Raw genomic sequence first — 14,731 nt, forward strand, 5'->3', positions numbered from 1 at the left:
CTGTACGTCGACGCCAGGTTGGCCATGCTGGTAAACGTAGAAGGATGCTCCTTCCCAAGCACCCGCTCTTTTGCTTCTAGTCCTTGTTGATGCATTGCCTCTGCTTCACTATACTGGCCTTGCCAGTTTAAGACGATTCCAAGACTGTTCAGGCTGTTGAGCGTGTCTGGGTGCTCCTCTCCTAGGATAGTCTCCCTAAAATGCAACGCGGCAGAACCCATCTCGTACGCCTTGCTATACTGGCCTATCTCGCTTGCATACCACGCCGCCTTGAAGAGCACGGACGCCCATGCTTCTAACGCCTTTACATCCTTCGGCCGGTTGTTCACCACGGCTTGGGCGTGCGGAAACAGTGCCTGGCACACTGCCCAGTTCTCGGGCCGCCCCACCGGGTAGTTATCGTCCATGAGCGCTGCATACGTCGATTGCCACACCTCGAGCTCGCTGCATAGCTCCAGCCACTTCTTCGTCGAGAACTGCACTAGCCGGTGCATCTCAAACTCGCGTCCGTCCACGCTCATTCTGACTAGAGAAAAGCTAGTCAGCATGCAGATGTCGTCGTCGAAGTCAGCCTCCCCATCCTCGCCATCCCCTTCTTCACTATATCGATTGTGAAGAAGCGACTCGGGAATCCCCTGTGGGTCGAACAGGCTCATTAGCGACAGCAGCCGGGCGGCTGTCGGCGTCCTCGTCCGGATGTGCTCGAACGAGATCTGCCACGTCGCAATGATCGAGTTGGACGCCTTTCCGTCCCTGCGACTGTCTCCCACGTCCTTCATCAACAGCCGCGCTCGATCACGATCGCTTTTGCGGACTTTTTCTACATATCTCGGCACGCTCATGCGCGTCGCCCCCTGTCTGATGAAAGCCGCCGCCTGCGTCAGCGCGAGGGGCATAAAGTCGAGGGCATCTATCAGTTCCACGGCTTCGTCTTCGTTGGCGATAATCCCGAGCTTCTTCTTGAGAAGGGCTAGCGCATCGTCCTTGTCCATTGGCTTGACCTCGATAACGCTAGAATAGGTGCCCGTAAGTCTGTACGCATCGTCTCGGCTCCGGGAGGTAACAAGAATCGATCCGTTCGGTGATTGTGGCAGGAAGTCTGAAAGCAGCTCTGTTGACTGATCGAAGCTGCCTGTCGCGTGGCTTTGCAACGGGTTCTGGAAAAAGACGCTCGCATCGTCGGCGTTGTCCACCACCATCACCCACCGCCCGTTCGATTTGTCACACAGCCAGCTGCGCACCAGCCGCAGGACGTCCGCCTTGGGGTCGTCCCAGCCGTCCATCTTGGTCGCCTCGGCGATCCGGCGGTATCCCTGCTCGAACCTTGCTCGTGTGCCCGCGTGCACCCAGAACACCCACGTCTCTGGAGATGCATCTGCGGTTTGGTAGCAGTGTTCGATGGCGAGCTGCGACTTTCTGTCTCGGCGTTAGTGACATGCACTGGCCTTGGGTTCTCCTGGCTCACCCCACGCCGCCCAGGCCCACCAGCGCTATGCACGATGCCGGGGCAGCGCATTTCTCGCGTACCTGGTCGAGCAGCGTTCCGCGGTCGACAAAGTCCGGGTCGCGGCGGAAGGGGATGGCGCAGAAAGGGGCCGGCGGGGCCTCTGGTCTAGCTAGAGATAGTATTAGCTATGGCCAGGAGCGCGGCGACTTGCCTGGAGCGGCTGGTAAACAAGCACACTCGTTGTAATAGCATTCAAGGACGAGTTTACCTGGTCGTAGATAAGTGTAATTATGTGCTAACACCAGCGTGGTCAGTACGGATCTGTCAAAGAGCACTTAGGCACGCTGTGAAAGCATGCTAATGAAAAGAAACTGCCTCGATTGAGAAGTCGGTGTGACTACGTGAGGACGATGACTACGTACTTGAAGGGCCCTCATTATATACCCCAGGATTGTTGATCTGCCGGTTGTTGCTTCCACCAACTACGTAATTCGTAGGACTGCCGCCTTCATTGGCAATAATGTTGCCCGCTCCAGTGTGTGTATACTTGCCGTCTTCATTATCCGCTAGTCCTTGCGTAACTTGCTGCAGTGCGTCCAGCTTGTCGCCAATAACATAGACCTCCTTCTGCTCCAACAGTCTCAAGTCGTCTTGAATAGTCACGAGAAGCTTCTGTACCTGGTTGTCTCGGCCAAAGAAGACAGTCTTTGCGCCTCTCCAGATGCGCTTGGTACGATTCTCCCCATCCTTTGGACAGGCTTTCCTGAATATGTCTCTTAGTTCAGCTAGAGCCTCCGCGCATTGTTTCAAGATCGGCTGTGCGCTCTTGCTGGCATCATCCGTGATCCTCCCTTCCTCGCAGCTCTCCTGCGCACTCTCTAACAGTTCTTGGATCGCTGGTAGCTTCTCGAGCAGCTCTCGAAGCTTTGGTGGTAATCCTTGAGCATCATGCACGGCACGCCCGATGTCGATGATCGTATTAGCGATGCCGATGCAGGCGTCGATCAGCTGGATGGCGGTAATAGCTTCGGCACCAGACATTTCGAGTCATCGGTTCGTACACAAGCTGGGTGCGTCGGACAGGTATGGGCGCGTATTCCGCAGACAGGAGGGTACTCTCGCGCAGGCAGGCAGGCAGGCGAGCAAGCCGCTTATAAGAAAGACCCACGACGTCCTTGCGGGGCTAAGATTAACATGAGCGCTTACGCACGCATTAGAGGAGCTGCATGTTCATATCTTGGGCTGGGGCTGAGGGCTGATGGACGTGGGGTGCTAGCCAGTCGCAGCTGGTAGAGCGGACAGGGTGTGGCGTTACTGGCGTCCACCTCTTGGGCCGGCGCTTAACATCAATGTACTAATTAAAAATAAGTTTCTAAGTACGCTCTATAACTATACTAACTTACTTTCCTACCGAGCAGGACCATCTCTATCCACTCAACCACCAATCAGACTATCAAAGCAATGATCACACTCCATCACGTGTCTATGAACGTCATCTGCAAAAAACTCACGCATTCCCGTCGCCTTCGCCTGACGGGTCCTTAGACACATCTCGTCCGCAGGCATTGCAGGCTTTGCAGACGCGGCCCGCACCTCATTCCACAGTGCCTCAAGCGCCTCGCGTTGCTCGGGCAGCAGCCCGCCACCTTGCACCTTCGTCACGGAGGCTAAGAGGCCAGGCTGTGTTGAGAAGGAGAAAATGCTCTCGGAGTCCTCCTCAATCACCTGAAATATATCAATCTCTCTCCCTACTTGCTCCGCCTGTGTCGTGTCAACCTTCGCAGCCTCCACGCCCTCGAGCCAGACCATCACCGCGTCCTGCTCCTCCTGCTCAGCAAGCAGCGTGGGGTGAATTGCAAAAGTACCGTTCGCAGCACGCATGGCCATAGGTACACGAACCCCACCGCTATCCCTACCGTCCACATTCGCGTTCAACTCACACGCCTGCTCAACGACCCCTTTAGCCCAGCGCACCCAGTGCGCCAGCTGCTCAAGATCTGCCTCACCACCTTCCTCCTGCACGGCCATAGCGTTTGAGCGGACCAGCTGCCGGGTCGTTTGGACCGCGCGCCAGGCGCGGAGGACGACCCGGGCGCGTTGGTCAGACAGGAGGGACAGGGTGCCTGTGAGGGCGGTCAGGTTGAGCATGTAGGCGTTGAGGAAGAGGGTGGTTTTGAGTGTGACTAGCATGACATCAGGAGTGAGAGATTGGATTGTGGAATTCATGGTGAGTGGAATATTGCTGTGAAGTGTTAGAAAGGGGATTAAGAGAGCTTACCTGAAGCTGGGCTATTGGGCTGAGTGTGATGATGCGCTGAGTGAAGGGAGCAGCAATTTATATCTCTGTCGTAGGATATGGGAACAATGTTGGGCGAAATTCTCGGGAAAAAGACGACATTGTGTGAATGCGAGTAGAGTTTGTGCTATTGTGCACAGCATCTACCAGTTGGAAGCCGTGACTTTCTATTCCGGGCCTTTGTCTCCAGCTCTTCCCCTCGTACAACGCTCATACAATGCTATCACCAACTACCTTCAGCACCATGCTACCGCTACCCGGCTTACTAACCACAACGGCCTCCTCCAACTTCTCCTTCGTGATGTCCGGGAACCTCTTCTTGTAGTATTTCTCCTCCCAAGCCTGCTTGACCGCCTCGACCTTGTCCTTTGGAACGAGATGCACGCTGCATCCTCCCCAGCCGGCGCCGGTCAGCCTGCTCCCGGCAGCGCCAGCACCGCGCGCGAGGTCGCAAAGCTCGTCGAGCTCCGGACAGCTGCAGTCGTAGATGTCGCGGCAGGATGTCTGTGTCTCGTTCATAAGGTCGCCGAGCGCCTTGATGAACTCTATTCCATCTGATGGTGGTGAGGACAGTATTTGTCGGAACTTGATGACGCGAAGTGCTTCAGTGAATACGTGCAGCGCACGTTGTCGCAGCATGAACCTCTCCGCGCGGACGGGGAACTTGGACATGTATCGCTGGTTGAGCTCGTCTTCGGACACGCCTAGCAGTGCGCAGATGTCGCTTCGCGAGTAACCCTCCTCTTGTGGGAGATAGTCTCCTACGAGCTGAACAAGCTTATTGAGTTGGTCTTCGAATTCGCTGACCGAACTCTTGGTGTTGTCTGCGACGCCTTGCTTTTGCTCGAAGTAGGTGTCGTGCAAGCCGCGAAGGCTAACGCCAAGCGGGGATGAGTCTTGAGGCAGATCCTTGAGCCCGAAGATCTTCGATAGAAAAACCGCCGCGAGGGTGCATTCTACTACACGTAGGTTGTAGCACACGGGTGCAGTAACGTGTTTGTCGGCTGCAACGAAGCTCTGTGCAGTGACGAAAGTGAGTTCGGGGTCGGTGTGTGGAAATTCGAGAGTCTTGAAGTCGAGCGTTGGCTTGAAGCTCACGTATAACGCAGAACCACGGAGTGAGAATACAGAGGCAGCCTGGTCCATACTGCTACCTTGTTAGCATATTCTAAGTTTTGAACGTATGCTGCTTACCCGCCAGAGTTGACGCCTACTTCTCTCTCCGAGACAATCGCTAACTCGCAAAGCTCCTTCTTATTCACCTTGGTCTCGCCGTTCGCGGTTAAGACGCCCAGCGCGGTTGTGCATGTGAATGATGCCGAGCTTGACAGTCCGCCGCCGCTCGGGACGGTCCCGTCGCACATGACGTCCATTCCAACCGAAACAAATTGCTTCCCTTGTTTCTTGCTCAAGAGCTCGGTGACACCTTTCAGGCCCGACTTGAAGTAGTTGGTCCACTCATGCTCAGAAGCATCTATCGCAATGGTGCCCTCGGTTGGTATCTCGAATTCGCGGGAAGGGAACTTTTCGGATTGAACGTTTGCGATGCGCACACGGGGCTTCTCTTCTGATGATCGGACGGCTACAGCCATGACGAAGTCTGCAGTGATGGCCATGGGCAGTACTTCGTACAGAGAGTAGTCGATGTGCTGGGATTGGTCAGTCGCGCAATTGCCGAAGCCCGGGCTGTCGACGCACCTCGCCAATAATGTTGACTCGTCCTGGACTTCGTGCCACAAATTCAGCTGGCTTGCCATATGTCTCTTTGAACTTGGCCAGTATCCTTTCCCAGCGCTTCGCCTGTACTGGGACTGCATCTTCAGGGTAGATGTCTCGCAACGACGTCGCCGTGGGGACCTCCATTGTGAATTCCGCGGATGTGGAGGATCTATCAGTGTTCACAACGTATCGACGATACGTGTTTGAGTAGCTGCGTTCAATAGCGAGCTAGATGGGAAGGCGCGCTCTGTATATTGATTGCGGGTGGAATTTGCGAGATATGAGATGGTTGGTATCTTCAGTATAAGAAGCAAACAGAAGGAACAAAAAGGCCGAGGAAAGAGGGCACTCAAGCTGTATTAATATAGGTGGATAATCTACGCAGAGCGCGTCGTCGCGCGGCTCGGAGGAGTGCAAAATAGCGGGGGAGCTAAGGTGGGGTGGGAGCTTTCCCGATCAGGAACCGGATCCGGCGCGTCGGGCGGAAGGTGCAGACGGGCGACAACAGCAACTCACGGATTGTTGAGTGTCTGTGGCATCTCGTCAACATGCAACATGACCACAAGACCTCTCACAGCAGACTGGATGCCACCATCGGTTTCAAGCGGCGAATGCGGTACGAAGACTCTCAATGAGTTCGCGTAGCACTTCGTTTCAAGGGCAAAAGTGGGAAGTAACCGTTCGAAGGGACATTCAAGGCCGACGGCTTCATCGCCCACATCTTACGTTGGCTATTGAATACGACTTCGTGCAGGAGATGTAAGCTCACGTCTCATTTCTTTATGACTACCATGGATCGGTGGCGCCCCTTCTTCGCTCAACTTCCCAGGGTTGCCCTGCGCCACACACTTATCTGCAGACAGTTCCAAGCTTAGTTTCTGTTAAACCTCATTTTCCCAGACACTGTCTTTCAACTCCTCGAAGTTAAATAGAATCTACTTACTTCAGGACGACACCGGAGATGGTGCGATGGGAGTGACCATCAAGTCTCCATTTGTGGGGTTCAAGGCAGATAGAGCCCTCGACGGATGATGAGCCACCTCTTTCAGCGGCCTTCGACTAAGGACTGTGTGAGCGCTGCCTGGAACAGTTTCCCATTCTTGGTGACAGTAAATCTTTGAGGTTTGCACCAACTCGTATGAAGTACGCGCTCGTAACAACGCCAGAAGCACCAGACGAGGTCTAGCTCACATACAACAGATGGAAAATGCTTAGGTGCCGTTTCGAATTCGCAGACCATCTGGACACCTCAAGCTCATGCTGGGAGGGATACAAACGATCGCCATCCTCTGCGCCCGAACTGAGTCTTGACGGTGACGAAGCTAGCTGTTATCGATCCTCCATGGGTCCGAAGCCTCATTGCGGATTATCTCTTCAACGAATCGGATGTAGAGCTACTACCGCCCATGACCAAGGTGTCCATGTGGTCCGTCCCCCTGCGCCTCTTTCTCTCTCGCCTCCCTTGACAGCTCCGGCTGATGAAAGGTCGAATTCCCAACATCCTCCCACAGAACCATGCGCTCCGTACTCCACGTCCAACCCATCAACTTATCAAAGTCTCTACACGTATGCTTAGTCGAGAAGTCGGGGAACGAAAATTGGCGCTGCGGGATGGCGGCATCGTCGTAGTAAAGGACAGGGGTCGTGTCGGAAGTGCATTGGAGGGACGCGCGGAGGGCGTCTATACAGTGTTCTGGATGGAGCGTAGGATGTCAGGTCGCTAGCTGGTAGAACAAGGGTAAGGTACGAACCGTGGTGGATTTGTACATCGCGGACGGGGATGCCCGCAAAGTAGTGGTCGTAGTTCCAGGCCATTGCCTGGCGGAGATTATTCTGGTATCTGTGTTAGCTTTGGAAGGACTATGGTGCGTCTTCTCTTCTGTTCTCTTCTCTTCTCTTTTGAGCATAAAACATTGCACCACACAACAAGCTTGCTTCGGCGCCTTCTTGCACTCGTCTCCGTCTCTCCCCACACACCTTGTTTCTCCGCTGACCACGGCGGAAACTTACCAAGCAATGTAGCAAGTGGTTGACCTCAAGCTGCGCCACGTAACCCCCCTTCCCATCTGGCATCGCATGCAGGGTCCGCGTCCCCTTGCGAAAAGGTTTCCCCAAGACACGCACTTCCTCCGCTGAGACGCGGAAACCCGGAACACCAACGCCGATATCTGTCCATGCCTTGTCGATTTCCGCAGACGGCGTGACGCCTACCTCGCCCCGCCATTTGTTCGTCTGCAGGATGTCGCCTGCGAACGGGGCGGGTGGGAGGTAGGATACCGCGCCTTCATCTAATGCTGGGGCTGGCAAAGGCTCAGTAATGTACTGATTGAATGTAACGACAGGTCAGGGACACGAACACCATGTTGACAACTTGCGATCGCATGCTTGAGATGAAGCCTCGCGTTGGAACGCGAAGTAAACAACAGGAAGGTAGACAAATAGGCAAGTAAGGAGGTGTGATAGAAGGACGTTGCGGAGGGTCCAGGTTGCGCGGTACCAGGAGAGTTGTCGCGCTGGCTTATCAGCGTGCTCTGAGAGCAGTTGTTTGTCTTCTGAGGCATCGCAGTGGGAAATCGACGCTGTTTCGTAATCCTGAGAGTCCTGCATTGCCGTTTCGGTCGCTGCTAACTGACTGATCAAGCTCACTTCTTTGCAAGACTTGAACTGTGTGAGATGAGGAGAATAATATGTCATACAAATGGTATGTATGTTGCTTGCGGCAGAGGCGGTTGATTGTGGGCGTCAATTGGCTCCGTCGTCGAACTAGAGAATCCCCAGAGATCAATTCACCCATCCCCTTCCGTCGAACGCTTTCTCCGCAGCTCGTGAATATGACCGGGTACCCGGGAATTGATAAATCTGCCAAGGTGGAGGGAATCAGCTTGTGCTGGAAGCGGTAAATATTCGACAGAACCAAGACCTGGGCGGGGCGGCCGAAGGATCAATGCTGCGTTCAAGGCGGGCAGGGCAAAACAAGCCGAGGCTGCACCCGTTGCCAGCGAAGCTTGACGGCCCCTTGTCCTATTTGAAAATTAAAAGGCTCGCATTTGAGCGACGTGATTGTTGTTGAAAATGGAGGCAACCATTTGAAGTGACACGCATCAGGGCAGCGCGATGCTATGTGACGGACATCGGTGACATAGTTCCAGTCCATTTGGAACGCGAAGCAAGCATGCTTCAAGTCTTCTTGGCCACTATTTCGTACAGCATCGGAGGAATCGTATGGCTCAATGTTGCCGGCCAAGAACCTGCCGACTACCAGCAAACGATACAGCCAATCAATCAACATTGCCACTACCGTCGCTAGTAGGTCAACGTTTTGGAGCCGAAACAAGAAACTATGCCGCTCCAACGTAAGAGGCTTGGCCCTTCGTTGTCTACATTCCGCATTCTGCTTAAAGTAGACTCGGCTGTCAGCATTTCCCTACAACAACTGTATCTTTTACAGGGGTCGAATCAAACGAAGCTGGAACTTGTAACTGCCAAGGGCAGAAACAGTCTGGGCGGATATGTAAGACTTTGATGCGTATGGAAGGTGGTATCTACGAGACCCAACACCGAGTATGCTGCTTCTTGATGTTTACCCAACAGCCAAGGACAACCGCTCATGGATGTCTATCAGCGCCAGATGAGGCTAGAGGGACAGTCGCAGATAGGGTCCGGCGGATAGGCAGTGCATGTCTTGAAGGCAGCGATGAATCGATTAGCCCCAGAAATACGAGAAGGGTGACCAGCTCGGCTTCGTCCACCAGATGGTGGATGGTGGGTGGAAGGAACACCTGAATCCGCGCCTGCATCTGGGACAAGCCTCAGACCGACTGGGTTCTCGGTCCACACGTATAAGAGTGATGGGAATCCCGAGTGCATACCATAGGAAGCGCGCAGTTCATTCATTACAAAGCCTGCTACGCTCTGACATCCGCTCATCCACCCGCTGGAACCATGAAGTACACTGCGGTCATCCTCGCCCTTGCGGCCACCGCTCTTGCTTTGCCCAAAGTCGACGTAAGTCCACGACTTTGGGGGGCCCCCTGGAATGTATTCTGACATGTCCCCAGCCAGCGACGATTAACTCACGCGTCGGTCTCAGCGACGTCTGCTACGGCTGCAAGCGCGAGGCACAGCCTGCTGCCGGGACTGTTAACGCTCGTGTGGGTCTCTCGGACATCTGCTACGGCTGCAAACGGGAGGCCATCGCCGAGATTGAGACAATCGTTCAGCGCGAGGCCCAGCCTGGTGCTGAGACGGTCAACGCGCGCGTTGGGCTGAGCGACGTCTGCTACGGGTGCAAGCGGGAGGCCATCGAGGCGATCGAGAACATCATTGCGCGCGAGGCGAAGAGGGATGCGGCGCCAGAGACGGAGAACAAGAGAGTTGGCTTGGACGACAAGTGCTACATATGCTAGCCATCAATCGACCCAACACACCTCTCGGGTGAGGAGTACGAAGTTCGTAAGAATCAACATGAAACTCTCTTTAGCCTCATCGGCCGACCGGCCATCCATAGTTTGCCTTTGGTCGTCGCCTGACTGTTGCTACATGTGCTAGCCAGTAGCTAAGCAAATATGAATCGAATGGCGCAAACATCTCCACGCTCTGTAATCCATGTGCCGCGGTCATTGAGTAGCAGATAAGGAAGCACATCTATGTGCTTTCACGGCAAATGTTCCTTGCACCCATTTCAATGACGGCTTTAGGGCGTTACTCAGGCCTCTTTATGTAATTGAGAAAAAGAGCATGGTCAAGTGCAGCAGCGGGATTCGTGACGTTTGATTGCACTCGCTGGTGTATCAGCTTGGCTCGAGGCTAGTATCCCGCATTGCGGAGTGCGTGTAGCGCAATGACGATGTCAGACGCGAGCGAAAGTTGATTCTCATATAACAGCGTATGTTCACCTAATGGACACGAGGGTGTGGCTACAAGACTGTTGTAGTACGAGGTGCCGCAACTGCAGCTTTGGGTATCATGTTGTATGTACAGAATAGCACTTTCTCGACTCGGCGCGCGCTCAGCCCAGGCCCCTGCCCCTGCCACGCAGTCCCCGCCCAATGCCGCTGCCAGCCCGGCCGCTCGTCGAACTGCTGCGGTTAAGCCCGCCCCTTGCTGTCTGCCCGCTGACGCTGTATTGGCCTGTGCTTGATGTAGACGCACCGCGTGGCCGCACACCTCCCCGGCCTCGGCCACGCGTGGTGGGCTTTGCGGTGGCTTCCGCCTTCCTCTGGGCCTCCTCGGCCTTCCTCTGGGCTGCCTCCCGGCGCGCCTGCTCTTCGGCGGCCCTTCTTTCTGCCGCCTGCTGCTTGTGCACTTCCTCTTCCTGTAAGTCGACGAGGTCCTGGGTGGCGCCCTGCCATTGAGGGTTGAGGATGAGGCGCTGGTTGTGCTCGGTCTGGGAGAGGATGCGCGTCCATGTTTGCAGGAGGGTCGACGCGTTGGTTACCGTGCGTGACACAGTCTGCTCAAATTAGCATGCAATCGCGCGTGCCATGTTCCTCCCTGAATCACGCACGTCCATGTTGCTCTTGGCTTTCTGCAGGCTTTCCACGACGCCCTCGATGACCTTGTTCACATTGCGCACACTCTCGAGCTCCTTGCGCAGTGCGGCCTCGCGCTCCTCCTGCGTGGACCAAGACTCCTTGGGCCGCGCCTTGCCGGGGGCAGCGCCGTCGTCGGCGGTGTCGTGGGCGGACGGCTGGTTCTTTTGGGCGGCGGGGGCGTCGAAGAGGGCGTCCGAGTCCGAGTCGGAGAGGCTGAGACGGTCTGGCTTGCGGTCGTCCATTGTGCGCGCGTGCCTGCGGTGGGCGGTACTGTGCCCTCGCGCGCCGTGTTGAGGTTGGCGTGTTTGCTGTGTTTGGATGGCGGGGCTGCGGCGCTTGGCGTGTTTGTTGTCGCTGCGGCCCTGGCGCGCCCGTGCCAAGTGACGAGATGGCTGGGCCCAACCTCCTCCCATTCACCGCCGCACCCAAGCTCCACTTGAGCGCCCGCCCCAACCGTCGAGAACGCTGCCTCTACTCTTCGCTAGACACGGTCCCTCGCCGCTATCATCATATACCCCAATTGGTCCCGCCCGCCCGCATCCACAAGCCTCCATCGCCCCAGCGACGCAGCCCTTGTTTTGGTCTTGGATCTGTGCTCTCCACGTCCGTCCTACCACCGCGCACCGCACCCGCAGAGTGAAGGGAACGCGATGGACCGCACGCCCTCGCCTCCGCGCAGAGTGCGCACGCCGCCCGCGCCGCTGCACGGCCCAAAGTACGACAACTACGAGCCCTTCTCACCACGCCGGTCGAGTCGGGTGGCCGCCCAGCACGGCACTCACCCTCACCCTCACCACGAGCAATCAACCTCGCCTGCGCGCAAGCGCACCCTCCGCGACGTCACTCCCACCAGCTCCCGGCCGAGGTCCATCAACCGCGCCGCCCACTTCGCCCTGTCACCGCCCTCGTCGCCTTCAACTCCTGCGAAAGCACCTTCTCCTCGCTCAACGCGCCGCGCCCAGCACGAGCCCGCCGCGCTCGATTCCGACTCTGAGCCTTTTGCACCCACTCCTGCGCGGCGCCTTCTCTCCGCCATGGCACCCCACGGCATGCTCCCCACGCCCGCGAAGACGCCCCGCAAGCGCCCACTCCACACCGAGGACTCCCTGCGCCCTACTGCCCGCGTCCTGTTTGCCAACCGCCCGTCCACCGTAGAGGATGCCATGCCGACTCCACGCCGCGCCCACAAGAGCATGCGCAGCGTGCTCGACCTGGACAGCTTTGGAGAGCAGATGAGCACCAGCACCCCCAAGATCGGCGTATACGTTGATTCCAAGGAGCGCGTACCGGACCGTGAGGACGAGGAGATCAACCCGTTCCTGACGCGTCGCGGCAAGGGCAAAGCCAAGGCCGCTCCGAGGAAAGAGCGCAAGGTCGACGAGAAAACGCGCCAGATCTTCGAGGCTGCTGCGCGCGATGAGGGCATTGTCTACACACAGTACGTATATATAGTCCTGCCATCTGCATTTGGATCTGAACATGGCTAACCCTGCGCAGTCGCGGCAAAACCATCTTCCGCCAGTTCGAAGACGTGACTCGCACTTCTGACGCGGAAGCCGGCCGCTCCTCAGAGGACGAGACGCGCCGCAAGGCCGACCGCGGCGGCTCTCGCCGCATCACGCGCTCCGCCATCAAGCCCAAGCTGCTCTTCAAAGAGGAAATCGACCGCCTGAAGCGCGAGAACGGCGAAGACGACGATGAGGAAGCGCCCACCGACATCGAACTTCCCATCGCGACGCCCAGCCGTAGAACCCGGCATGTCGGTCCCGCGGCGTCATTTCCGCAAGAGAGCAAGCCGGTCGTGGCGGTGACGAAGACTGTCAAGCGTCGTGAGTATCCTCCACTACATTCCCAAGCAAGGATAGAATCTGACAGGTACGCAGAAATGTCATTCGAGTCATGGTCCCGCGTCAAGCCGTCATCCCGTGCGTCTGCTTCCGCACGCGGCACGAAGCGCGCTGCCCCGCCGCTCGACGAGGGTGCCGAGCCTGAGGCGAAGCGCGCACGGAGTGAGCACTCTCCTACCTCGGCGTCGGCGGCGACGGCGAGTTCGTTTGCTAGCGTCTAATGCGAGCAGATGATTGATGCAGCTATCGCTGTCCCCACGACCTTTTTACCTGCGTTCTTGCATCTCTTTCAGGGTGGCGTTTCTCGGGGTCCATCGTATGAGAGCATGAACTAGAAATATTTGTCTTGTCTGTCCACTTGCGACAAACTACCTTTTGTAATCTAAGCGGAGCAAAGCAGAGCGGGCGTCTTGCTTTCTACAAAGCTCCCAGATACCCCTTTCGCGACTTCTATGGCTTTCCTTTCCCGACTCGCATTGAGCGACGGCTTTGCAGTGGATGAATAGATTTTTCCACCGGTTGTGTGGCATGAGGTAATTTTGTTTACGGCATGCCTTGGGGGTGGCTGTGGGGTCGAGCTGGGGTTGTCAAGGCGATGGAGAAGCTGATTGGAAAGGGGAACGGAGTGGAATAGGTAACATCAATGAAGGTATCACATACCCTGTATCACATCACATCTCATCATTCAATTGTGCCTGCCTTACATCTTGGACTAGCATCGCACCCTTCCCTAAGTCATATCAGCCCAAGTGCGATCAAAATTCACCAAGGACGGTGAGATGCGTTGAATCCATGTAGCGAGATGAAGAAGTGCCGAGTCGAAGGACGGTGAACAGCGAGGGTTCTAGGACAGTCGGCCCACAGGTCCCTCTCTCAAGACAGGATGTGCAGGAGCCCTCCTCTAGATCTTCCCAGCTTATCACCCTCGTGGTCTCTGGACATGCCCCTTCGAACCGTGGACCGTCCCCAAATTCGATATCGATTGCGAGGTCACAGACGCGGCGTGGTACGCATCGACCACGCAAGCCTCTGCCCATGTTCCTTGGCCAGGGTGAAGCGGGGTGCAAGTTCGTTCTCGAGGATCTGTGGTCATGGTGGTTGGAATCTATCAGAGCTCGAGCGGTTCTTGCGAGTGTCGGTCTGCGCGCGAGAGCTTGCCTTGGGTGATCGACTCAGCATATCATGCACCTCGGCGACACGCTAAGCAGGGCTGACAAAGCGTAGCATTTCGCTCCCACAAACTCCAGCATCATGTCACGATCTCTCGAGTCACAGCTCTCCGCGCAGCCCTAGTAAGCACATAGCCCACACAGGCGCTCCTTCTCAAAACGGTCTGCGCTGGGCAGATTCATCTGACCAGCAACCAAGCGGCTCTCTAGGCGTCCACCGCCCTACCAACTTTTCTGGCCCCACAAGTCGAACTGAGTTTTATTGCCATGCGGTCAGAAATCTCTATAGCGAACGAAGTGGCTTTGGCGGTGCCCTTCAGAGTCGGCTCCGGCTTGAGAGTGTCGTCGCGATGGGTGTCAAACCCAATCTGCCGCATGATACAATGCATAGTAGGTCTTCGGACAAATCCACCTGGGCTGGCCCACATATCGGTACGCAGGGCCTCTGCGTCCTTTTCCCAGTCTGAAACAAGGCATCGGCAGCGAATCTCACGAACCCCTGCTCCTCTGCCATCCTTGGATACAGCTTGACTAAGCTTCAATCCGAACTTCATTGTTGCATAAGGTGTCCGTGAACCAGCATTCATATTGCGCCTCGGCCGCTAGATTTCATTCATCTTGACTTATGCCTGGGTCCCTCCTCAATGCTTTTGGGGTTTTTCATTGGTTAGAGTAGGGTTCACTCTTCGCCATTGCATTGTGCGGTAGCTTGTCGAGGT

The 14,731-nt window shown here is 56.2% G+C and overlaps 6 protein-coding genes across 6 annotated transcripts in view; 2 read left to right on the forward strand and 4 right to left on the reverse strand.

The window, feature by feature from the left end:
* The window catches only part of CC84DRAFT_1203804 (uncharacterized protein), a gene marked incomplete at both ends in the record, with an annotated part of 4,702 nt that extends 1,029 nt beyond the window's left edge, over positions 1 to 3,673 (reverse strand). The window contains 5 exons of the mRNA XM_018181853.1: positions 7 to 1,416; positions 1,466 to 1,616; positions 1,870 to 2,455; positions 2,851 to 2,873; positions 2,959 to 3,673. Of these exons, the coding sequence (XP_018038791.1) occupies positions 7 to 1,416; positions 1,466 to 1,616; positions 1,870 to 2,455; positions 2,851 to 2,873; positions 2,959 to 3,673 (2,885 nt within the window). The remainder of the gene's footprint in view (positions 1 to 6; positions 1,417 to 1,465; positions 1,617 to 1,869; positions 2,456 to 2,850; positions 2,874 to 2,958) is intronic.
* A 143-nt stretch (positions 3,674 to 3,816) lies between these two features.
* On the reverse strand, positions 3,817 to 5,854 carry CC84DRAFT_1114889 (galactokinase-like protein). The gene is made up of 3 exons (XM_018175409.1): positions 5,442 to 5,854; positions 4,938 to 5,392; positions 3,817 to 4,890 (listed from the first exon to the last, which is right to left on the reverse strand). Exons 1-3 carry the CDS (start codon positions 5,604 to 5,606, stop codon positions 3,954 to 3,956), a joined length of 1,557 nt encoding a protein of 518 aa, XP_018038792.1. The 5' UTR covers positions 5,607 to 5,854; the 3' UTR covers positions 3,817 to 3,953.
* A 1,005-nt stretch (positions 5,855 to 6,859) lies between these two features.
* On the reverse strand, positions 6,860 to 8,069 carry CC84DRAFT_1214924 (uncharacterized protein; the record flags this gene model as incomplete). The annotated part of the gene is made up of 4 exons (XM_018182686.1): positions 6,860 to 7,143; positions 7,214 to 7,295; positions 7,473 to 7,762; positions 7,820 to 8,069. The coding sequence occupies 4 exons, from the start codon at positions 8,067 to 8,069 to the stop codon at positions 6,860 to 6,862; spliced, it is 906 nt and encodes a 301-aa protein (XP_018038793.1).
* A 1,189-nt stretch (positions 8,070 to 9,258) lies between these two features.
* CC84DRAFT_1257288 (uncharacterized protein) lies at positions 9,259 to 9,981 on the forward strand. The gene is made up of 2 exons (XM_018184720.1): positions 9,259 to 9,467; positions 9,521 to 9,981. The coding sequence occupies exons 1-2, from the start codon at positions 9,405 to 9,407 to the stop codon at positions 9,866 to 9,868; spliced, it is 411 nt and encodes a 136-aa protein (XP_018038794.1). The 5' UTR covers positions 9,259 to 9,404; the 3' UTR covers positions 9,869 to 9,981.
* A 415-nt stretch (positions 9,982 to 10,396) lies between these two features.
* CC84DRAFT_1162382 (uncharacterized protein) lies at positions 10,397 to 11,303 on the reverse strand. The gene is made up of 2 exons (XM_018177977.1): positions 10,969 to 11,303; positions 10,397 to 10,914 (listed from the first exon to the last, which is right to left on the reverse strand). Exons 1-2 carry the CDS (start codon positions 11,236 to 11,238, stop codon positions 10,471 to 10,473), a joined length of 714 nt encoding a protein of 237 aa, XP_018038795.1. The 5' UTR covers positions 11,239 to 11,303; the 3' UTR covers positions 10,397 to 10,470.
* A 113-nt stretch (positions 11,304 to 11,416) lies between these two features.
* CC84DRAFT_1114892 (uncharacterized protein) lies at positions 11,417 to 13,482 on the forward strand. Its single transcript, XM_018175410.1, has 3 exons — positions 11,417 to 12,434; positions 12,494 to 12,825; positions 12,880 to 13,482. The coding sequence occupies exons 1-3, from the start codon at positions 11,647 to 11,649 to the stop codon at positions 13,062 to 13,064; spliced, it is 1,305 nt and encodes a 434-aa protein (XP_018038796.1). The 5' UTR covers positions 11,417 to 11,646; the 3' UTR covers positions 13,065 to 13,482.
* Positions 13,483 to 14,731: the final 1,249 nt, after the last annotated feature.

Source organism: Paraphaeosphaeria sporulosa (genome assembly GCF_001642045.1).
Source record: "Paraphaeosphaeria sporulosa strain AP3s5-JAC2a unplaced genomic scaffold CC84scaffold_3, whole genome shotgun sequence".
NCBI classification, from domain to species: Eukaryota; Fungi; Ascomycota; class Dothideomycetes; order Pleosporales; family Didymosphaeriaceae; genus Paraphaeosphaeria; species Paraphaeosphaeria sporulosa.